At 44.2% G+C, this 24,705-nt stretch overlaps 1 protein-coding gene across 1 annotated transcript; it reads right to left on the reverse strand.

Moving 5' to 3' along the window:
- Positions 1 to 1,639: 1,639 nt before the first annotated feature.
- LOC120943267 (NADPH oxidase organizer 1-like) lies at positions 1,640 to 23,588 on the reverse strand. The gene is made up of 8 exons (XM_040356472.1): positions 23,464 to 23,588; positions 21,949 to 22,029; positions 17,495 to 17,570; positions 13,622 to 13,799; positions 10,714 to 10,910; positions 7,891 to 8,004; positions 5,885 to 6,002; positions 1,640 to 2,536 (listed from the first exon to the last, which is right to left on the reverse strand). Exons 1-8 carry the CDS (start codon positions 23,542 to 23,544, stop codon positions 1,885 to 1,887), a joined length of 1,497 nt encoding a protein of 498 aa, XP_040212406.1. The 5' UTR covers positions 23,545 to 23,588; the 3' UTR covers positions 1,640 to 1,884.
- Positions 23,589 to 24,705: the final 1,117 nt, after the last annotated feature.

Genomic DNA, 24,705 nt, shown 5'->3' on the forward strand with positions numbered 1-24,705 from the left:
GGTGGCCATCTGTAAGCCCAGGGGCCCCATAATCTTCTATTGCCCGGGGGCCCCATGGGTTGTCAGTCCACCCCTGGGCTTTAGTTACTGAAAACCTGACAAAAAAAATAACCCTCCTCTTCAACCAAATAGAAACAAATACTTCACAACATTACTGAATAGGAAGAAACCCTTATCTGTATTTTGACCAGAAACCATTTTCAAGGGATGGTTCACCCTAAGCCTATATATTCCAATTATGGGAGGAGTCTGGGGGTTTGTATTCAAATCGTTTTATTGGTGTTTTCATAAAGTAGTAAAAAGTTAAATCAGAATGATCTTGGTAAACGATAATGTATCAATAGACAATGCTAACATTACGATTTCCATTACAATGTTTCCATCTTACCCTTATGGAGATTATCGAATAGTCGTATTTAGATACATTTGTACATCAATACGTAGAAACAAAAGTGGAGCATCACCTAGCTGTGAATAGAAAGTGTGAACTCCTTATAGGAATTGCATTCCATAAAGTAAGAGAGAAGGAGAATACAATTCAAAGCCCTGCCCTTCCAGAATGTGGGGATCATCCATAACGATGGAGGATTGGAATTAAAAATGGGTAAGAAAGAACATTCTAGCTGGGCCTCAACTGTCTAGTGAATTGTAGTGGATCTATAGATCCTACATCTTTTCAAACCTGATTTGACAGATTCAATATTCAAATTTATGAAACGGGGTGCTCTCTGGGGTGGAGTCTGTTTGTTTGACTTATTTATTGCTATATTCTTTTTTTGGGTTCACCAATAGCAATACTGTCATGTAGACTCCTTCCTGCATAAAGAGGAGTCTCAGGCCTCCTAATGCATTCTTTGAAATGTAGCTGCAGGAGCTGGGTGGAGTTTGCAAGCCAGATGCAGACATCTAGAGTTCCTGATATAAGTCTGAAAACTTTGGGCCGGATTTAGAAAGACTTACGTCAGGCGTATCAGTAGATACGCCGTCGTAAGTCTGAATCCGCGCCGTCGCAACTTTAAGCGTATGCTCAAACTGAGATTTGCTTAAATGTTGCTAAGATACGACCGGCGTAAGTCTCCTACGCCGTCGTATCTTAACTGCACATTTACGCTGGCCGCCAGAGGCGTGTACGCTGATTTACGCCTAGAATATGTAAATCAGCCAGATACGCCTATTCACGAACGTACGCCCGGCCGTCGCAGTACAGATACGCCGTTTACTTAAGGCTTTTTCCAGCGTAAAGTTACCCCTGCTATATGAGGCGCAGCCAATGTTAAGTATGGACGTCGGGCCAGCGTCGTATTTTCTGTCGATTACGTCGTTTGCATAAGTCGTTTGCGAATAGGGCTGTGTGTAATTTACGTTCACGTCGAAAGCATTGGCTTTTTGCGGGTTAATTTAGAGCATGCGCACTGGGATACTTTCACGGGCGGCGCATGCGCCGTTCGTAAAAAGCGTCATTTACGTGGGGTCACGATGATTTTACATAAAACACGCCCACATCTTACACATTTGAATTAGGCGGGCTTACGCCGGGCAATTTACGTTACGCCGCCGCAACTTACGGAGCAAGTGCTTTGTGAATAATGCACTTGCCTGTCAAAGTTGCGGAGGCGTAGCGTAAATAGGATACGCTACGCCCGCACAGAGTTACGCGCTCCCTACCTGAATCTGGCCCATTGATTTTTTCAACTTATTAACACCCAGGACTAAATGGTCTGGTGGATGGCCAATTCCTCTGGCCATGCCTTCGGACTACCTGCTGTCCATTGGACACATTATTTTGTATATTTACATATAGTAAATGCAAAATATAATAAATACATTGAATAAATAAAGCAACAATACAAAGCCATGGATTCACAATGTAGAAATTATTCTCCTTTAGCCCTGCAGAGCACTGGCTTCCCTCGTCTCAAAAGCTTGCTTTGTCATAGTGGTACACTTTTTGAGTATCTCATGTGGTTTGGGTCTCTGTGGCATGAGTGGTGTCTGGGGAACTTGAGAAATGGACGGCCCAGTCTTTGGCTCGGTTTTGCTCAGACTCTCCTTGTGCAAATCTTGCTGGTCACATAATATCTGCCTTTGGAGAAGAGGTTTGGGTCGTTTTTCAGGTGGGATTTTAGAGCCAGCAGAAGGCCTACGTATGGCATCCCTTGTTTGACTCTTGCGCATTGGTGTCTTAGCTTTTTCTAAAGATTGAAATACTTCATGTACATGATCCCTTTGCAATAATTTAGGAGAATTGGAGTAAAAGCCATATGCTGGGCTTGAAGGTAAGCCACTAATGGACTTTGATTTTTTCCTGTCCAGTTTCTGAGCCTTTGCCCTTTCTAGACTTCCGGTGTTGGCCTTATTATGTTCCTTGTCCACTCTCCAGGCCTCTGTTGGTCTGCTCAACTCTAGCTGGCTGGAAGCTTTGAACATATTTGAAGTGGATGGGAAAATTCCTTGATTCTTCATGAATTGGAGCTGATGACAGTTTTGGTACGGTTTTAGGTACATAGCTGGAACGAAGCCGGTTTTTCCATTATACCTGTGGTGGGTCAAAAGAAAACTGTAGTCAATGCTGATGTTTATGGCCAATGGTCATGAAAAACTTTAGCTTTTTTCATTTAAAAAGAATCTATAGTATTGGGCGTCTTTACACATATTTATCTGTTCTTAAAGCTGACAGTAGGCATTCTGCAGGTGAACCTTATCCCTCATGGCCCTCATCCATCTTACAGTATTGTGTGGCTGCCCTACTAGAGGTGCAAACTATATCCAGACAGGTCCTCCTGTTCCTTGACCCTGCCCTTGATGACACCATCAATGCAATCAAAAGCAGTGGGGTATGCACATAGGAGGTCCTCAGTGGGCTTTCCTTCCTGTAAGCATGTTCAGCTTTTTATTTTTTAAACTGCCTTGACCGCAACTCCAATCTACAATAGATGATTTAATCTGGCCATTAACCACTTCCATACCAGGCACTTACGCAGCTTCCCGCCCAAGACAATTTTCAGCTTTCAGCACTGTCGCACTTTGAATGGCAATTGCGCGGTCATGCTACACTGTACCCTAACAAAATTGGCGTCCTTTTTTCCCCACAAATAGAGCTTTCTTTTGGTGGTATTTGATCACCTCTGCTGTTTTTTTTTTGCGCAACAACTAAAAAAAGGCTGAAAATTTGGAAAAAAAATTAAGTTTTTATTTTTTTCTGTTAATTTTTTTGTAAATAAGTTTTCTCTTTCAATTACGGGCACTGATATGGCGGCACTAATGGGCACCGATGAGATGGCACTGATGGACATCGATGAGGTAGTACTGACGGGCACAGATGAGGTGGCACTGATTGGCGGCGCTGGTATGCGACACTGATGGGCACACATAGGCGGCACTGATGGGCACACATAGGCGGCACTGATGGGCACACATAGGCGGCACTGATGGGCACTCATAGGCGGCACAGATGGGCACTCATGGGCGGCACTTATGGGTGGCACTGATGGATACTTATGGGTGGCACAGATGGGCACTGATAGGTGGGCACTGGGCATGGATGGGCACTCTGGGGTGGCACTGATGGACACTGTGGGGTGGCACTGATGGACACTGGGGTGGCACTGATGGACACTGTGGGGCAGCACTGATTTTGCCAGGTTGCCAGTCAGTGCCCATTTGTGGGCACCGATTGGCATCTTTTTTTGAATGCTTTTATTTTTTATTTTTTTTGCAGGCTTTTTTTTTTTTTGCCCACCCTGGTGGTCCAGGGTGGGCATCCCTGGTGGTCCAGTGTGGCGATCCGAGGGGGGGCTGCGCTGATAAACAATCAGCGCGAACCCCCCCTGTCAGGAGAGCCGCCGATCGGCTCTCCTCTACTCGCGTCTGTCAGACGCGAGTGAGGAAGAGCCATCAACGGCTCTTCCTGTTTACATCGTGATCAGCCGTCATTGGACACGGCTGATCACGTGGTAAAGAGTCTCCGCCGGAGGCTCTTTACCGAGATCGGAGATGCAGGGTGTCAGACTGACACCCCGCATCACCGATCGCCGCGATGCGCGCCCCCACGGGCGCGCGCGGCATGAAATCCTGCAGGACGTTCTGGAACGTCCTGTCAGGATTTCATAACCACTTCCCGGACGTAAATCGGCTATAGGCTGGGCGGGAAGTGGTTAATGTTCTTTGGTATATCTTACTTACAGTATTTTGGAACCTTTCAATTAAAAAAATAAAAATAAAAAATTATCAGGTGGAATGAAACTTGATATAAAGAGGGAAGGGGGGTAAGTCCCCACTTTGCCTCATTTAGTGGTGTGTAATAGGCATGTGCACACTGAAATATTTTGTTTCGGAATTTCGTTTTCATCCGAAAAATACATTTATTTAGTTACTCCCGAAATTCGTTTTTATTTATTTTGTTTCATTAAAAAATGCATTTGTCCGAAAATCTGAGATAATTAAAGTGGAAGTTCACCCTATAAAACATTTCTAACACTACATCCAGCACAGTGCTGCATATAAAATGACACTGACCTTTATTTATTTTTTTGCCGTAGATATCGTTTAGCCGTGGAATTCACTGCGGCTTCCGGGTAGGGAATCCCGCGGGAGTTCCTATTGTCATGCCAATTTATTGACATGCTAAACGACGGCGCACACAGCGCGTCACGACTTCCCGAAAGAAGCTTGGGTTGGCTCGGCTCTATTCGGCGCCGAAAAGAGCCGAGCCGACCCGAGCTTCCTTTGGGAAGTCGTGACGCGCTGTGTGCGCCGTCGTTTAGCATGTCAATCAATTGGCATGACAATAGGAACGCCCACTCCCGCGGGATTCCCTACCCAGCAGCCGCGGTGAATTCCACGGCTAAACGATATCTACGGCAAAAAATAAATAAAAGTCAGTGTAATTTTATGTGCAGCACTGTGCTGGATGTAGTGTTCGAAATTTTTTATAGGGTGAACCTCCACTTTAAGGTTGAATCTGTCATTGAAGGCTTATGGTGTCTGTCGAATGTTTTAAGAAGATTAGACGGAGCAGCTAAACTGTACGACGACGCATACGTCATACATTTCCGGTCGAATGTTCCGCCTACACGCTCTAGAAGAATTCTAATGTTGTATGACACTAGTTATAAATATATTTATAAATTATTATTACTAGTCAACCAACATTCAAATTCTTCTATAGTCTATGGGCCGAGCATTTGACTGGAAATGTATGATTGCGGCGTCGTACAGTTTAGCTGCTTGTCGAATCTTCGCACTTTCAACAGACACAATAAGCCTTCAATGACAGATTTAACGTTTGTATGTTTTTCGCTAGTTCGTCGAATCTTTGTTGTTCAAATGGTCTACCCCAACACTGTCTCTATAATGTTAAATCTTTTCTCTCCATGTCGAATCTTACCTCTCTATGTAGAATAATCTTGGACTAATAGAGATAAGGTTAGGCACATTCGCCCACAGGTTCGATAGACACAGATTGTTATTGTCAGAGTCATGTCGAATCTCCTATCTATATCGAACTGTTGTAGCAACAAAAACAAAAATAAAGCATTTTTTTATGTTGGATCTTTCGGATTCTGCTCTTTCTTTTTCGTTTGTTAAAACGATAACGAAAATACCCGAAATTCGGACGAAAATGCATTCGGACAAAAACGAATGCACACGTCTAGTGTGTAACTGATCTCTCTCAATGCACGTATGCTCAGAAAACAGGCTATACAAAGCACAACAGCAGGCCTGCTTGGTGAAAAATGCTGCTAAAAATGAAAAACTTAAACACCATTTTTATCTTATTGGAAAGACTTTTTTTGATAATTGTTTTTTGTCTTAAACATGAGCACATATAAAACACTATACATTATAGTCCCTTGTTCTGTATCAGCTTTCTAAAGTATGTTACCTTATCAACCACCATCCATTGTTAGACTTCTCCATGACTTCTACCAGAACGCCTCGAGAGATAGAAACTTCATCCCAGCTCATAGCTTCATACGCCATTGCCGAATAGTACCGTATTCCTGCATAAGGAGAGATTCCACAATATTACATACTGGGCCCTAGCGGTATAATTTTTAATAGTGCCCTGTGTTCATATATATGTAGCTGCCAGGTAACCGCTCATTTTTTGCCAGCTTTCAACTAGTTACCGTTTATACTCGAGTATAAGCAGAGGCACCTAATTTTACCACAAAAAAATGGGAAAACGTATTGACTCGAGTGTAAGCCTAGGGTGTCCATGCCTCACTGTGCCCATGTGCATGCCTCACTGTGCCCATGCCTTACTGTGCCCATGCCTAGACTGCTGTTTAACATGGGAGTCTATGAAAGGGGTGCCCGGCTTTGAAAAATCGGTGCTCCCCAGCCATAGGTCCCCCAGACAACAAACTTTGTACACTTGTAGAGGAGAAATTGTTCTACTCGTCTGCCAAGTTCCGGGTCCAGGGGACCTACAACCAGCCGGTACCGGGTCTCCAAATTCACCAGAGAAATTACCGTTTAACATGGGAGTCTATGGAAGGGGTGCCCAATGTGCTGAAAAACTTGGCTTATACTCGAGTATATATGGTACATCATAGCATGACCTTTTACCATGCTGCATTACCAAAGACTGTACCATTCATAAAAAACACATAGTGAAAGGGTCTGACTGCATCAGATTGTAATTTCTGGCCTTCTGATCTTCCTTCCTCTTCATACTTTCCTTCCCTTCCCTTCTATCTTACTTTCTCACTTCTTTCCTTCTCTTCTTATCTCCTACCTTTTTCTGTTTTCTGTTCCCATATTTAGCTTCTTTCCTTCTCTTCTCCTATTTTTCTGTCTTCTTTTCCCATATCTTCCTACCTTCCTTTTTCTGTCTTCCATTCCCATACATTCCTTCCTTCTCCATACCTTCCTTCTCTTCTTTTCTCCTTCCTTTTCCTGTCTTCTGTTTCCATGTATTCCTACCTTCCTTTTTCTGTCTTCCATTCCCATACGTTCTTCCTTCCCCATATCTTCCTTGTTTAGTTCTCTTCCTTTCTGTCTTCAGTTCCCATACCTTCCTTCCTACCTTTTTCTGTCCTCAGTTCCCATACCTTCCCTCCTTCTCTTCTTTTATCCTACCTTTTTTTTCTTCTGTTCCCATACCTTCCCACCTTCCTTCTCTTATTTTCTCCTACCTTTTTCTGTCTTCCATTCCCATACCTTCTTCTTCTTTCCTTCCTTCTGTTCCCCATACCTTCCTTCCTTCCTTTTCTCCTACATTTTTCTGTCTTCCGTTCCCATACCTTCCTTCATTATTTCCTTCTTTTTTCCTACCTTTTCCTTCCCACCTACCTTTTTCTGTCTTCCGTTCCCATACCTTCCTTCCTCACAATACTTTAGGAATAGGAATATATAAGCTACAAATGATGACTTCTCTTTAAAGGTACATGCCAGGGGCCATTGTTCTCATCCTTGCTTAACTATCTGGTCAGTTACTGACCTGGACTAAGACTTGTGGAAAATATGAGAATGATGGCTTGTAGCTTACACTGCTAAAAACTTCAGCAAAGGCAATATATACTATATTTTGATTCTGATAAATTCCCTTTATGGAGAGTGTTATGAGTATTGCTGTGGGCAGAGCTTTTTTTCTCAGAAAATAGGTGCAGGAACTCAACCACGACCCGTTCAGATTTCACAAACAGTAGAAGGGTCTTAAAGGGGCATTAAATACCAGAATTGCATTACATACAGAGTGCAGAGTTCAGGGGGTTAAAAAGCTGTCACTTGTAAACACAGAAACCAGACTTCTGTGTTTACAAGTGATTGTGGTGAGCAGGCACCAAAGGGTCCGAGCCAGAGGTGGTGGAACTGAGTTCCCCCAAGTTCCCCCAGAAAAAAAGCCCTGGCTGTGGGGAATCTATCACACAAATGGTAACATACCTTCATCATCGGAATCTGTTCCCGAGTCCAAGTCATCTTCTGTCTCTAGAGCTTTGAGAAACGGAGCTGGAAACCAAGCCAAACTCTTCTCTTCATTTTCTACCAGCCACCAGCCTGAGACAGAGCAGAGAAAATTTACTATTCATCCATCCACTACAGATGTCACATGATCTACGCATCTAAATTCAAGAATAAATAGGGCATTGGAGTCAGCATTTCTAAAGCCCTGTACACACGATCGGAATTTCCGATGGAAAAAGTCAGACGGAGTTTCCTCCGATGGAATTCCGTCGAAATTCTGATGTCCCGATCGTGTGTACGGGGCGTAAGGGTCTCCAAAATTGATACTGGGCGCCTTTGATCTTGTTCAGTAGTAACCCAATAACAGGGACTACTTTCAAGAACAGGACAAGAATTCAAAGCTGAGAATCCACATACATACAATGCAATGAAAGAGCCAAACAAATGTCCAAGCATCAAAGCTGATTCAAAGCAAAACAAATTCAACACGTTTCAGGGGCAAAACACACTCCTATTTCATCAGGGTACAAAGAAGTAGAAGTACAAAGGCTATGAAAATAAAAGTAAAGGTCATAAATATAAAACTGAAAATACAAGTAAAAATTAAGGAATATAAAAGTCAAAGGGCCATATTCTCGTATATTTTAGGCAGGCGGCGCGTAAGCCATTTACACTACGCCGCCCCAACCTACAGGAGCAAGTGCCGTACACTTGCTCCGTAGTTTGGGGCGGCGTAGTGTAATTGGCCCGGCGTATCCCCGCGTAAATCCAAGGGGGCGGCTTGTATTTAAATTAAGCGCGCCCCCGATTCGAACGAACTGCGCATGCGCCGGGCTTAAAATAGCCCAGTGCGCATGCTCCAGTTCTCGGCGTAAAACGTCAATGATGCCGACGTGTGCGTATTCAAGAGCGACTTAGTAAAACGACGTACCCGACGCCATACTTAACATGGCCTACGTGGGACTGGCATAAGGTTACCCCTCATATAGCAGGGGTAACCTTACGCCTACGCAAACGACGTAAGCGACGGTTACACGATGCGATTTCGTTCGTGAATCGGCGTATCAGGCTCATTTGCATAAACAAATGAGAGCTGAACGTAAACGCCACCTAGCGGCCGGCGGCGAATTACATTTAAGATCCGACAGTGTAAGTTTCTTACACTAGTCGGATCCTAGCCTAAATCCGGCGTATATTGTTTTGTGAATACAAAACAATGATACGCCGGCGGGAATTTCGAATTACGCCCGTGTATCAGTAGATACACCGGCATAACTTGTTTAAGAATATGGCCCAAAGGGTATATACCCATTTACACTTAATATCTGATTCCAGTAAATAGCATAGCATTAATATCCGATTCCAGTAAATAGCATAGTATAATGATATCTAACACACAGACATCAGAGGTCCCAACATTTCATTAACAAACAGTAAAGCAAATAGAATTATAAGCAACATCAATAAAACAGGACACTATTACAGTCACCTTATATGAAGTTAGATTTGTCATTGATAATAAATGATTTGTTCTGTCTAACTCTAGAACAGGGATCTCCAAACTTTCTAAACAAAGGACCAGTTTACTGTTCTTCCGACTTTGGCGAGGCTGGACTGTGGCCACCAGGAGTATAAAATGTCCTGGCATTCGTAAACAATCCCCCATCATTGGTGTCAGTGGGAGGAATTGTGCCCCATCATTGGTGTTATTGGGCCCCATCATTGGTGTTATTGGTAGTAACTATGCCCCATCTTTGATGTCATTGGTAGTAATTGTGCCCCATCTTTGATGTCATTAGGAGAAATTGTGCGCTTCATTGTTGTGAGTGAACAAAATATTTCCCAGAGGGCCAGATAAAAGCAAGCAAAGGGCCACATTCGGTAACTAGGGTGCAGTTTGGAGACCACTGCCCTAGAACATCAAAGCAATGTATACTTTGTAACTATTGCATAAATCACTCAATACCACAAATATGCAAATGAGGAGTTACGCCGATTCAGAAACGAACGACCGCCCGGCACTTTTTTTTTACGTTGTTTGCGTTCGTTTTTTTCCGGCGTATAGTTACCCCTGGGTCTATGAGGCGCAGCCAATGTTAAGTATGGCCGTCGTTCCCGCGCCGAGTTTTGAAATTTTTACGTCGTTTGCGTTAGTCATTCTCGAATACGGATGGACGTAATTTACGTTCACAACGAAAGCAATGACGTCCTTGCGACGTCATTTGGAGCAATGCATGCTGGGAAAATTTGTACATTCCCCCTAGCCGCGGAATTTGAATTCCGCCGGGGGATTTACGATACGCCGCCGCAAGTTTTGAGGTAAGTGCTTTCTGAATTAGGCACTCGCCTCAAAAACTTGCGGCGGCGGATCGTAAATCAGATAGGTTACCTATCTGAATCTGGCCCTTTGACTTTTATATTAATTATTTTTACTGTATATTCATGATCTTTTACTTTTATATTTATGATCTTAGTAATTGTAATTGTTTTGTAGCCCTGATGAAAGATCTCAAAACATGTTTTTATCTACTGTGCATCAATGTAATCATTACAAACCTTGAACTCTTGGACATTTGTTTGGTGCTCTCATTGGATTGTGTGCACATTATGGTTAGACAGGCTGATATAAGAAATCTGGAGGTTTGGAGATGTCCAGTGGTTACCAAAGACAACCAATTAGAATTTAACTTTTACCACACACATTTAAAAAATACATTTGTAGGTACAGTTTCCATGTTTCTATCCTGACTGGTGGCCTTTAACATTTAAGAGAAATGTTGGGTTGAAAGCCCAATGTCTCACCAGAGTTTTCCTTGATCAGCACACCCAGGCGCTCATTGCGTTTCACTTTGAAGGGTCGGTTCTTTGTGTCTTTGGTCTCGTGGTCCTCAACACACAGGTACATCTGAGACACGATGGGCTCCGTGGCTGGAGGTTTAGGTAGCCAATTGGGCCGCTCTCTCTGTTGTTCTCTTGCTTCTGAAGGCATGATCATCAAGCTGCAAGCACAAAACCATTAGTTTCCTTAACGGATGTTGCCTTGCATATTGCCGCCATCTGATCTGCACGTGATTACGTGATGCAGCAAAGGAACAGCCAACTTTAATTCTATTCCTCCTCCACAGCAGACACAACCATGTACCTAGGCCATCATACAGGAGGCCATTTTTTTTATATGTTTTCTATATTGTGAATAAAATATGGATTTATAAGATTTGCAAATCATTACATTCTGTTTTAAGTACATTTTACACAGCGTCCCAACTTTTTTTGAAATTGGGGTTGTAGTTTAATCTTAACATTTAAGTCCACTTAAATGTAAAATTTTTTTAGTTTTGGATTTAATGGGGAACTGTTAAAACATCTGCATTTTTTTGGTTTGAGGGACAATGTTAGAGATTTCCTCTCACAACCCTGTCCTTGTAACAACCTTGTCCCTGGGACAAAAAGTGAGGTATTATCTCCAATGTTAGAGATTTCCTCTCACATCCTGTCCCTGTGACAACCCTTTCTCCCTGGAACAAAAAGTGAGGTATCTTCATCTCCAATGAGGACACAGACACCAATTTAAAGGAGCTCCGAGTTTTTCCTTCCCCTGCTTCACTAAAATATTGCTTTATATGACCCCCTTGTAGATTTCCCCCTCACTTCCTGCTGATAGGATATGAGGGATAATCTCCCCAATGGCACCACAGACAGCAGAAACTCACATGTAGGCAGGTGCCTACAGAAGAGTAATGTTTTTTTTCAATGCTAACTCATGTTCTGCAGTTATCTGGGTCAAGTCTGCTGTCTTTCCTGTGAAACTGTTGCAATTTAGATATGTAGTGAATTTGTTGATTGATTAGCTAGATTTTTCACCAATTTTCCACGGATCCACGTAAAAAGGGTCCCTTTAGTAACCCCCTGAGTGATAGCTGCTGTAAACACTGTCAAAATGTAGGCCATTAAGCTGCTGGACTGCACCCCCAGCCAGGGGAGGGCAGTTGGGGTTCCCTGAGGGACTGAGGACTTAAGGACTCCTAACTACCAGGGATGGACTGATAGCCTTTTAAGCATAATTGCCAAATATGGACTCTGTGCTACCTCTTGTTGTTTTTACTTTCCCATCATAAACTCTGCCTCTAATGGACACTAAAGACTATCTACTGTTATTCAGGTATGGTTACCTTATGGGCACTAAAACAACTTGTACAGAAATTCATGTGAGAAGTTGCTTGATAAGAACTGTTCCTGTGTGATGCCTTTCTTCAGTAAAGTTAACGTTAACATTTAATGCCTGGTCTGAAGTCTCCACTTAAGTGGTGTATTGCATGGCATATTTTAAAGCGGAGCTCCACCCTAAAGTGGAACTCCCGCTGATCGGAACCCTCCCCCCTCCGGTGTCACATTTGACACCTTTCAGGGGGGAGGGGGGTGCAGATACCTGTCTAAAGACAGGTATTTGCACCCACTTCCGGCTACACAGTCTCGGGCAGACTGCGGGCATTACGTCACCTCCCCCCCCCCCGTTGTGTGCTGGGAACACTCGACTCCCAGCACACAGCGGGAATCGGCAGGCGCGGCGCGACTCGCGCATGCGCCGTAGGGAACCGGGCAGTGAAGCCGCAGCGCTTCACTTCCTGGTTCCCTCAGCGTGGATGGCGGGGGGAGCAGCAGAGTGACGAGCAATCGCTCGTGCTCTGCTGCGGACGGCGCTGGACTCCAGGACAGGTAAGTGTCCTAATATTAAAAGTCAGCAGCTGCAGTATTTGTAGCTGCTGGCTTTTAATATTTTTTTAGCGGACATCCGCTTTAAGAACAGGGATTCCAACAAAGGGACTGTAGGTTGGAGGTTGCTTTAGTCCAGCATGTAGTTTGCGGTCTAGTGTAGACTATATTGCCGTTGCTAGGGACAACCATATATGTATTAGCTTAACCCAGCCAACCAGTCAGGGAATGGGTGACTGGCGTAGGGTGACGGTCACTCAGGTAGTGAAGGGGTGTTGGGCTTGTTCCCTTAACTAGCAGTTGGTTCCTCACATTTTGGGACCAGATCTGCAGCACAGAGTACCTAGGGACCTAGCCTGGGAGCCGAGAGACAGAGAGAGAGAGGGGAGAGAGAGGGGAGAGAGAGAGAGAGAGAGAGAGAGAGAGAGAGAGAGAGAGGGGAGAGGGGAGAAAGAGAGGAGAGAGGGGAGAGAGAGCAAGAGAGAGAGAGAGAGAGAGGAGAGAGAGAGAGAGAGAGAGGGGAGAGTGAGAGAGAGAGAGAGGGGAGAGTGAGAGTGAGAGAGAGAGAGGGGGAGAGAGAGGGGAGAGAGAGTGAGAGAGAGAGAGGGGGAGAGTGAGAGAGAGGGGAGAGAGAGAGAGAGAGAGAGAGAGAGGGGAGAGTGAGAGAGAGAGAGAGAGGGGAGAGTGAGAGAGAGAGAGAGAGGGGAGAGTGAGAGAGAGAGGGGAGAGTGAGAGAGAAAAGAAACTGGGGGAAGGTGACTGGTATTGCAGGTTGGAAGATGCTGGTGCAGGTTTTGCAGCACCATTTTCTAGATGCTGCACACCTGGGAATTGGCGTTCTCTAATTGTGGTAATGTTTGTAGTGCTTAATGTAATGTACATTAGCCTGGGGTTGCCAGAGGGTTAGCGGTATTCATTGTGGCCTGCTTCTAAGTCTGAAGTTATGCCTTAATGCCCATGTTCGCATGATAGTTCTTAGAAAACAGTGAGAAGAACACACCTGTTTTGGGGGAAATTCGGGTTGAGGTCACTGCTCCTGGGTGTGAAGAAGTTCTTCACCACATCACATTGGGAGATTTTCTCATCAGTTGTCAGGAGCCGTTGGCAATGATTTTCTAGCAGTCTCAGTCTTTCGATGAAGCGGCTGGTATTTCGGTTCATCCTAAAGATAGGGACATCTGTAGGAAACAAGACAACACGTGAGTGACTTTGTAACGTGAGTGACTGGGACTTTCCCTCCACTTAATTAGAGCGGCAAGAAACTTGTCTGACAGGTGAGGAGGAAGGAAACGAACCGGTGTGGGTTGGTTTCTAAAGTCAATTATAATGTCCTGTCACACATTCCACAAACACCACATGCTTATAAGACAAGGTGTGCCAGATAGAATAATTATTTCTAGGAATAATCTGTATATTTTACAGCCAGGAGAGCAGACACCACCAGTGCTGTAATGTCAAGAAAGGCAATTCATCAACATGGCAGATATTTACCCCAATATATATGTTAGCCATGGACTGCCGGCAAAAGCTGCATACTATCCATAGTTATGCAATTGTCTCCCAGTCCAGCTAAAATGAGTGCATTGCATGAATGTAGCTATTGTCGCCTCTGCCGACCACTATTTAGATGTCCGGCCCCCTGTTGAGCGCCGGCCATCTGAATAACAGCGGTGGGTGTGTTTTGGAAGTGCCAGATTAGAGCCAGAGCCTGTGGGCTTTAATCGGCTTCCAAATGGTTAAACAGAGGGCGCACGGCTGTGCGTTCCCTGTTTAAACCATGCTGTGTTAGGCCCCTTTCAGACTGGGGTGGGAGCTGCGGTGGCGGTATAACGCGCTAAAAATAGCCGCGCTATACCGCCGGGATTGCCGCGGGAATCAGCCGCTAGCGGTGCGGTATTAACCCCCGCTAGCGGCCGATAAAGGGTTAATACCGCCCGCAATGCGCCTCTATAGAGGCGCATTGCGGGCGTTATTGCCGCAGTTTCCCATTGTTTTCAATGGGAAGGAGCGGTATACATGCCGCTCCTCTCACCGCTCCAAAGATGCTGCTGACAGCCGCCAGCGCATCGCCTCAGTGTGAAAGCCCTCGGGCTTTCACATTGAGTCTGCAGTGAAGGAGTTTTTCAGGCGGGATAGCAGCGCTATTTTTAACGCTGTACCGCCTAAAAAACTCCTCAATGTGAAAGGGGCCTTAGGGAATCATCGCTTTCCTAACACTGACCTGCCTCTCAGCCAATCAGGTGCACCGAGTCTGGTTACCAGTCACCTGATTGGCTGAAGCGGCATCGAGGATGGGAGAAGACATCGAGGGAGCGGAGGGAGCGTGGTGGAGGATGGCACTGACCCGAGGAAGGTAAGTGCCGGGCTGGGGGGAAACTGTCTGCATTTGGGGACAAACTGGCTGTATTTGAGGGGGCAAACTGGTGGCGTTTGATGGGCACAGTGGCTGCAATTGATGTTTTTTTTTTTCAGTTTGTTTGCACTTCCCCCCCCACTTGTGCTGATTATCATCTGCCTCTGAAATTTAACCACTTGCCCACTGGGCACTAAAACCCCCTTACTAACCAGACTAATTTTCAGCTTTCAGTGCTCTCACATTTTGAATGACAAATACTCAGTCATGCAACACTTTACCCATATGAAATATTTGTCCTTTTTTCACACAAATAGAGCTTTCTTTTGGTGGCATTTAATCGCCACTGATTTTATAATTGTTTGTGCTATAAATAAAAAAAGACCGAAAATTTTGTAAAAAAAATTTGAATTGTTCTTAGTTTCCGTTTAAACATTTTGCAAATTAGTAATTTTTCTTCATACATTTTGTCCAAAATTTATACTACTACATATCTTCGGTAAAAATAACCAAAATCAGTGTATGTTATTTGGTCTGTGTGAAAGTTCTAGAGTCTGAAAGTTATGGTGCCAATCACTGAAAGTTGATCACATCTGATGTACCGATGGCCTATCTAATTTCTTGAGACTCTAACAAGCCAGGAAATTACAAATACCCCCCAAATGACCCCTTTTTTGGAATGTAGACAAACCAAGGTATTTAGTAAGAGGCATGGAGAGTTTTTTGAAGTTGTAATTTTTTTCCCACAATTCTTTGCAAAATTAAGATTATTTTTTTTTTCTCACAAAAATTGTCATATTAACAGGTTATTACTCACACACAGCATATGCATACTTGCAACTTCACCCCAAAACACATTCTACTTCTCCTCCCACTGTCATTGGTCCTTTACCTCGATCCGTGGCACGCCGAGTTCGGAGGACCCGACGGTCACGGACATTCCCGTGTGTGCACCCCAGGAGTGCATCTAAGAACATTATCTTTGCGTTACTTGAGTCTAATCTAGCTCAATAGTAAATGTTTCAGGTAAAACTTGGTCCAACACTGAAGCAGTTCAGTTGGTCTTGCCTGTTGCAGGCCAGTGCTCACTATTTTCAGTTCTGTCACTTTGATGTTTTCTATTTGCTTGATACCATGTCTTCTACTGTTTACCTGCTTTGATATAATACATTTACTTAAAGCAGAGGTTCACCCCAAAAAAATAAATTTTTAACATTACATTCAGCCGAGTTGTCCTAATGACAATCGGCTGTTTTTTTTCCCCGTACATATCGTATTTTCACCGCCGCTTCCGGTATGTCTTCTGCGGGACTGGGCGTTCCTAATTGATTGACAGGCTTCCGACCGTCGCATACTGTGCGTCACGAGTTGTCGAAAGAAGCCGAACGTCGGTGCGCAGGCGCCGTATAGAGTCGCACCGACGTTCGGCTTCTTTTGGCAACTCGTGACGCGCTGTATGCGACGGTCGGAAGCCTGTCAATCAATTAGGAACGCCCAGTCCCGCAGAAGACATACCCGGAAGCGGCGGTGAAAATACGGTTTGTACGGGAAAAAAAACACAAAAAAAACAGCCGATTGTCAATAGGACAACTCGGCTGAATGTAATGTTAAAAATTTATTTTTGGGTGAACCCCCGCTTTAACCTGCTATATGTTAGTCTGGGCCTAATTATCTGTGCATTGTTACATAGTCGTGAATCACTAAAAATTAAAGGGGTTGTAAAGGTAAAAAAAAATCCCTAAATAGCTTCCTTTACCTTAGTGCAGTCCTCCTTCACTTACCTCATCCTTCCATTTTGCTTTTAAATGTCCTTATTTCTTCTGAGAAATCCTCACTTCCTGTTCTTCTGTCTGTAAACTGCACACAGTAATGTAAGGCTTTCTCCCTGGTGTGGAGAAAGCCTCTTGAGGGGGGAGGGGGCGAGCAGGAGAGTCAGGACGCTATCTACTTTGCAGATAGAGAGAGGAGCTGTGTGTTAGTGGGTGTCCTGACACTCCTGCTCTCCCCCCTCAAGGTGCTTTCTCCACACCAGGGAGAAAGCCTTACATTACTGTGTGGAGTTACAGACAGAAGAACAGGAAGTGAGGATTTCTCAGAAGAAATAAGGACATTTAAAAGCAAAATGGAAGGATGAGGTAAGTGAAGGAGGACTGCACTAAGGTAAAGGAAGCTATTTAGGGAAAAAATAATTACCTTTACAACCCTTTAAGTTAACCAGGGGTAGATGGTCCTCTACTTCTAACCAGCTGTGTCAGTGGGGTCTGAGTAGTTTTAAGAGTTGAGACAGAATAGAGGAACCCAATAACATAAGCTGCCCCTGCAGGGATAAGTGCTACAACCCTTTAAAAGACAAGCATACTTTTTAATGTGACTCAGCATAGGTGTGTGCAGCCCATTGGATTAGGGTGTGCACCCCAAAGCTCAAACACATGTGTGTGTACGTGTCTAGGTATAAATAATGTGATCTCAAAATAGAATGGACTCAATGGATTTGTGTGCTGGGAAGGGGAGCGTCCTCACCTTTTAGTTTTGGGATCATATTGTCTGATTTCCGTAACAGCCCAGATTCAAGAGGAAATTTCTTTTTTAGCTCTCTCTGTTAGAATAAAAAGAAACACATGCAGACATAGTGAGATTAGCAGACAGACAGACCTATGGAACAATAATAATATATAATATATTAATATACACACACTGCATTACCAAAAGTATTGGGACACCTGCTTTTACATGCACATGAGCTTTAATGGCATCCCAGTCTTATGCTGGATTCACACCTATGCAGTTTTAGTGCTTTTTGCATTTTGCAGATTCGCACTACAGTCCATTTAACATGGTTTCCTATGGAACACGTTCTGTAGTGCAAATCTGAAAAATGCAAAAAGCACTAAAAATGGCTAGGTGTAAATCAGGCCTTGGTCTGTAGGGTTCAATATTGAGTTGCCCACCCTTTGCAGCTATAACAGCTTCAACTCTTCTGGGAAGGCCGTCCACATGGTTTAGGAGTGTCTATGGTAATGTTTGACCATTCTTCCAGAAGCACATTTGTGAGGTCAGGCACTGATGTTGGATGAACAAAGAAAAAAGTTGCGCTAAATATATCTATTAGTAAGATGGACTGAAAACAGCGCAAATAATGTGAAGAACCAAAGTGACACTATGAACAAAATAAATTGTGAATATAATACACGATTGTGGATGAGCCACAATCCACCAAAAAGTCCAAAGTTAAAAGTGTTCACATTCAATGATCTCCCAAGTGAAAAAAATTATCCACAAGCGTCCTGGGGAAAAGTGATGATAGAAACACCTCCACCGCGATCACACACTGCCTCTTACCGGAAATATTTGATCCCTCAATTATAGGAGATCAAATACAGCATGAACTGATGGTATCCTTGGATCAAATCGCCAGGGCAGGACACTCACACTGATGGGTTGCCTCAAACAGTACGCCAGTATGGAATATATAAGTAAGAGGAGGGAACTCGCATAGCGTAAAATCCTTGAGTATTTAATAAGTAGATGACTTAAAACACAACGACGTGCTGAAAAAAAAAACGAAGTTCAATGCTTCCAAGCATGCGTCGACTTGATTCTGAGCATGTGTGGATTTTTAACCGATGGACGTGCCTACAAACGATCGTTTTTTTTCTATCGGTTAGGTATCCATCGGTTAAATTTAAAACAAGATTGCTTTTTTTTAACCTATGGATAAATAACCGATGGGGCCCACACATGATCGGTTTGGTCCAATGAAAACGGTCCATCAGACCGTTCTCATCGGTTTGACCGATCGTGTGTACGCGGCATTAGTCATAAACAATTGCCAAGGGCTTTTTTTTAGCCTTTTTTATAATTTTCTTTAGCCTTTTTTCAGCCACTCCCCGTCCTTATGCACACCAACAATAGCTGCATATAATTTCTCAGGATACTGTATATTTTCTGATGATGGCAACAATGGGCCAATGCAATGAGCATTGACAGAGCTACTTACAGTATCCACTGAAGGTACATCAGGGTGACAATGCAGAAGAGCAATCAGGAGACAGTGGCATAGTGTTGTCACCCCATTACAGTGCTCAATCAAGGACCTTCATGACAGCATTACCAATGACATTTTATTTAGAGATAAAGATTTAAAAATAACGAAATTACTTTTATCTAAATTACATTCACAGGTTACAGATTATAAGGGATTTTAATGATTGGCGTTACTTTAGGTTTTGCTAAAGCTCATCAGTGCAAGACATTTACACTAATATTTCCGTGGAGTAGATATTAAACAGAAGCAGCATAGTATAGACCAGTGTTTCTCAACCTTTTTACAGTCGGGGCGCCCTTAAAAAGTATTTTCAGTCTTGAGGCACCCCAGTCCAAGGCTTGGTTCACATTACGGTGTGTCGCAGAACACGCGCAAAATCGTGCTCATTCCTGACACACAGACAAATGTTCTGCTCTTTAGGGGTACAATTAATTCTTAATGGTACCCCCACACATTGGAAAACATGGGGTGCTTTTGCTGCAGTGCAATTTAAATAAAAAAGTTTGGGGACTTGTTTCCCTGCATTTTGTGGGTACGGGTACCTACATGCAGCTACACAGATGTGAACAAAGGGCTTGTTCACATGTCATAGGGGCAGTAAAACCACATGATTGAGCTGTTTTACCAACCCCAACTTCTCCACCTTTAGCTGCAGAGGCAGCAGCTGAGGGTGTTCATGTGCTGTGGCTACAACTGGAGGTATACCCAGGGTGAATAGGGCTGCACTGCAACTACCCCGCAACTGTGTGCATTGAACGGTTGCGGTGTAGTGATGCTGCATTTACGGGCTTAAAACAGGTGGTAAAGAGGCAACATAATGCCTCTTACCGCCTGTCAAATGCCTCTGAAAATCAATCTGTGCATGGATTGCTTTTCAGAGGAGCAGCAGTCCTTGCTGCTATCAAACAAGCCCTACAAAAGCCATTCTGATGGTACAGGAATGGGGGGGGATGGGGTAGGGGGGTCAGAATTAAAAGTAACATACACACATACACATGCTTACACACGCATACACACGCATACACACGCATACACACGCATACACACATGAGATTCCTCATTCAGCCGGGTACTGCACTCTAGGGGGAAGCAGAGAGCACAGCACACTCCTCTGCACTTTACTTTCACTATTGAAGCCGACAAAGCTTCTCACAGTTCGGGAGGAGAGCAGGCTCATCTGACAGCCTTCTCTCCACTGACCCCGCGGCACACCTGAGAACCTCTGATGGCACACCAGTGTGCCGCGGCACACTGGCTGAGAAAGGCTGGTATAGACCAGTGATGGCGAACCTTGGCACCCCAGATGTTTTGGAACTACATTTCCCATAATTATCATGCACTCTGCAGTGTACTGGAGCATCATGGGAAATGTAGTTTCAAAACATCAGGGGTGCCAAAGTTCACCATCACTGGTATAGGCAAAGATGGCAAAAAAAAATAAGGTTACCGTTTATTGCAAAAACAGGTAAATAGATCTTTTTCTCATTACAAACTTACCATATAAATAAAACATATGTGGATTATGTAGTAATTTTAATATTAAGGTACTAACATTCCCAAATAACATATCAATAGCAAACAATACCATCAATTAACGGGGCTTCAATGGTATAAAATTGATCACATTGATATTAACCACTTAATCACCGCCCTATAGACGAAATACGTCTACAAGGCGGTTCCTTAACTCTGGGAGGACGTCCATGGACGTCCTCCCAGAATCGCGCACACGGGAATGTTCGTGACCGCCGGGTCTGGAGGACCCGGCGCATCACGGATCACGGTAAATCGCCGCTGATAGCAGCGGTTTACCACGTGATCGTGTCCAATGACGGAGCGATCACTTGTAAACAAACCGGCGTCATGTGATGACGCCGGTTCCTCCCTCCCCTCTCTGTACCGAACGGTACAGTGTGAGAGGAGAGGTGAGGGAGCAGATGCAGCACGGGTGCTGTGGGCTGGATCTGTGACAAATGCAGTCACAGATCCAGCCATCCATCCCTGCCCAGCCATCCCTGCCCCATAACAATACTCTGCAACATAACTAAACTGTGCAATACTCTGCAATACCCCACAATACTCTGCAATACCCCACATTACTCTGCAATACCCCACAATACTCTGCAATACCCCACATTACTCTGCAATACCCCACATTACTCTGCAATACCCCACAATACTCTGCAATACCCCACAATACTCTGCAATACCCCACAATACTCTGCAATACCCCACATTACTCTGCAATACCCCACAATACTCTGCAATACCCCACAATACTCTGCAATACCCCACAATACTCTGCAATACCCCACATTACTCTGCAATACCCCACATTACTCTGCAATACCCCACAATACTCTGCAATACCCCACAATACTCTGCAATACCCCACATTACTCTGCAATACCCCACAATACTCTGCAATACCCCACAATACTCTGCAATACCCCACAATACCCTACAACGTCCCCTATGGGGATTTTTAAGTAGCAAAGTTTGGCGCCATTCCACGAGCGTGTGCAGTTTTGAAGGGTGACATGTTGGGTATCTATTTACTCTGTGTAACTTCATCTTTCACATTATGCAAAAGAATGAAGAAAAAATACGAAATTTGCTAAATTTTACAACAGAAACAAAGAACAATTAATTTTTGTACAGAATTTTCAGTTTTTTTTCTCTTATAGCGCAAAAAATAAAAAACCCAACATTGATTAAATACCACCAAAAGAAAGCTCTATTTGTGTGAAAAAAAGGACAAAAATTTCATTTGGGTACAATGTTGTATGACTAAGTAATTGTCATTCAAATTGTGAGAGCACCGAAAGCTAAAAATTGGTCTGGTTATTAAGGGGGTTTACGTGCCTAGTGGTCAAGTGGTTAAACTGTAAAAAGTAGCTATTTATGCCTGGTTACTTTAAAAACTTACGTTCATGCTTTTGAAATCTTCATACTTTCGATAGATCAGTATATCGTTGTGGTCAGACCATAGGATCGAAAAAATGTTAATCTGTCAAAAATAAAGCAATAATGTTACTAGTGATCCTTCCACTTCATTGGTTACCATTCTCCTTCAGGTTTAGGTTGCAGTACGCATTGCATGGTAGTGGAGCTGCAATGGGGTCTACCTTGGATGCCTTTTTGGGTCTTATTTATAAAGAGTAGAAACAAGTGTTCACTCCCCACGAACCAATCAAATATCAGCTCTCATTTTTAGTCCATGGAAGACAATAAAATTGCATCTATGATGGCTCAAATTTTCAGAAAGTGGTCCAATCAACAAAGTGGCTCCTTTGACATTGAGTTGAGTGATAGATTATAAGTCATAGTCCCAAACCCAGCCACCCTGAGTTCCCCTTAGAAGATGGCACCCAATAACACCCATCAGGACATTTGGTTATAATAGTAAAACATTTAGGCCCGGATTCAGATACAATTGCGTATCTATCGGCGGGCGTAACGTATCTCAGATACATTACGCCGCCGTAACTTAGGGCGCAAGTTCCGTATTCATAAAGAACTTGCGCCCTAGGTTACGGCGGCGTAGTGTAAATGTGTCGGCGTAAGCCCGCCTAATTCAAATGTGGATGATGTGGGCGTGTTTTATTTAAATTAATTGTGACCCCGCGTATTTGACGTTTTTTTACGAACGGCGCATGCGCATGCTCCAAATTACGCCACAAACTTTCAATGCTTTCGACGTGAACGTAACTTACGTACAGCCCTATTCGCGAACGACTTACGTAAACGACGTAAAATACGACGCTGTTCGTGTGTTTCCGACGTCCATACCTAACATGACTTACCCCTGCTTTATGAGGGGTAACTTTACGCCGGAAAAAGCCTTACGCAAACGACGTAAAAAAATGCACCGGGCGGACGTACGTTTCTGAATCGGCATATCTACCTAATTTGCATATTCCTCGCGTAAATCTACGGAAGCGCCACCTAGAGGCCAGCGTAAATATGCAGCCTAAGATACGACAGTGTAAGAGACTTACGCCAGGTCGGATCTTAGGGAAATCTATGCATAACTGATTCTACGAATCAGTCGCATAGTTACGACCCCGCACACTCAGAGTTACGACGGCGTATCCGGAGATACGCCGTCGTAACTCCTATCTGAATCCGGGCCATAGCCTTTAAATTCACCAACAGCTATTGACTTAGGCCATGGGTGCTCAACCTGTGGCGCTCCAGCTGTTGCAAAACTACAAGTCCCGTCATGCCTCTGCCTTTGGGAGTCATGCTTGTAACTAACTGTCAGCCTTGCAATGGCTCATGGGACTTGTAGTTCCCCACAGGTTGAGCACCCATGACTTAGGCTTTGGACCTCTTAGATATGTCAATTGCTCTTGATAAATTAAAAGGCTGATCTGCCAATCACGTGGCTGCCTCTGAGTATTGGTAGCAGTTTTTTTTTTAAATAGAGCTCCAAAACTACCTTAAGTTTTCCATGCTGTAAAACACCCACAGCCTTGGCCTCCAATGGATGACGGCCATTTCCACCCATCTGCTCCGGCATTCTGTCTAGTCCAGTGTTTTCTGCTGAATGAAAACAATGGCAGCTCCTCTTTATATTCTCATATCAGATTCTTCATCCTATCACAAACCTGGTACTCAGAAGGGGAACTCCCAATAGCTTTTAGGCTTCCTCTGATAGGACAGGGCAATGCTGTGGGATAGTCAGCACCCAGGAACTTGGGGTTTTCCCATTGTTCTTCATTCCATGTCTTCCTGTAGAGCAGAGCCCTGCCTGTATATCATCATCACACGCATTCAGGTTCCATAGGCAGCTGACGTGCAAATGCACTCAGCCAGATGGGTAGCATTCCTTACAGATAGTGTCGTTGGGTTTTCTCAGGTGACAAGGCAGAGTGATGCACATGAGTGTTTATTACAAGAGTCCCAATCTATTTATTTTTATTTATCTTGGTCTGCAGGAAGTCAAGTGGAGGCTTGTACTACATTGACATGGGAGGGACTGACAGAACCTGTAACTTAATTTTCCAATCACTAAAAGCTTTTTACTGTGGGAAAACTATATAATATAATAATATATATATATATATATATATATAGGGCTGTCCCGATACCACTTTTTTAGGACTGAGTACAAGTACCGATACTTTTTTTCAAGTACTCGCCGATACCGAATACCGATACTTTTTTTTAAATGTGTCCCCAAATGCAGCCATGTCCCCCCACAAATGCAGCCATGTCCCCCCACAGATGCAGCCATGTCCCCCCCATATGCAGCCATGTCCCCCCCATATGCAGCCATGTCCCCCCCCATATGCAGCCATGTCCCCCCCATATGCAGCCATGTCCCCCCCATATGTAGCCATGTCCCCCCCATATGTAGCCATGTCCCCCCCATATCCAGCCATGTCCCCCCATATCCAGCCATGTCCCCCCCATATGTAGCCATGTTCCCCCCATATCCAGCCATGTCCCCCCCATGCAGCCATGCCCCCCCCCATATCCAGCCATGTCCCCCATATGCAGCCATGTCTCCCCCCCATATCCATCCATGTCCCCCATATGCAGCCATGTCTCCCCCCCATATCCAGCCATGTCCTCCATATGCAGCCATGTCTCCCCCCCATGCAGCCATGTCTCCCCCCCATGCAGCCATGTCTCCCCCCCATATCCAGCCATGTCTCCCCCCCATATCCAGCCATGT

Source organism: Rana temporaria, chromosome 6 (genome assembly GCF_905171775.1).
Source record: "Rana temporaria chromosome 6, aRanTem1.1, whole genome shotgun sequence".
Classification (NCBI taxonomy): Eukaryota; Metazoa; Chordata; class Amphibia; order Anura; family Ranidae; genus Rana; species Rana temporaria.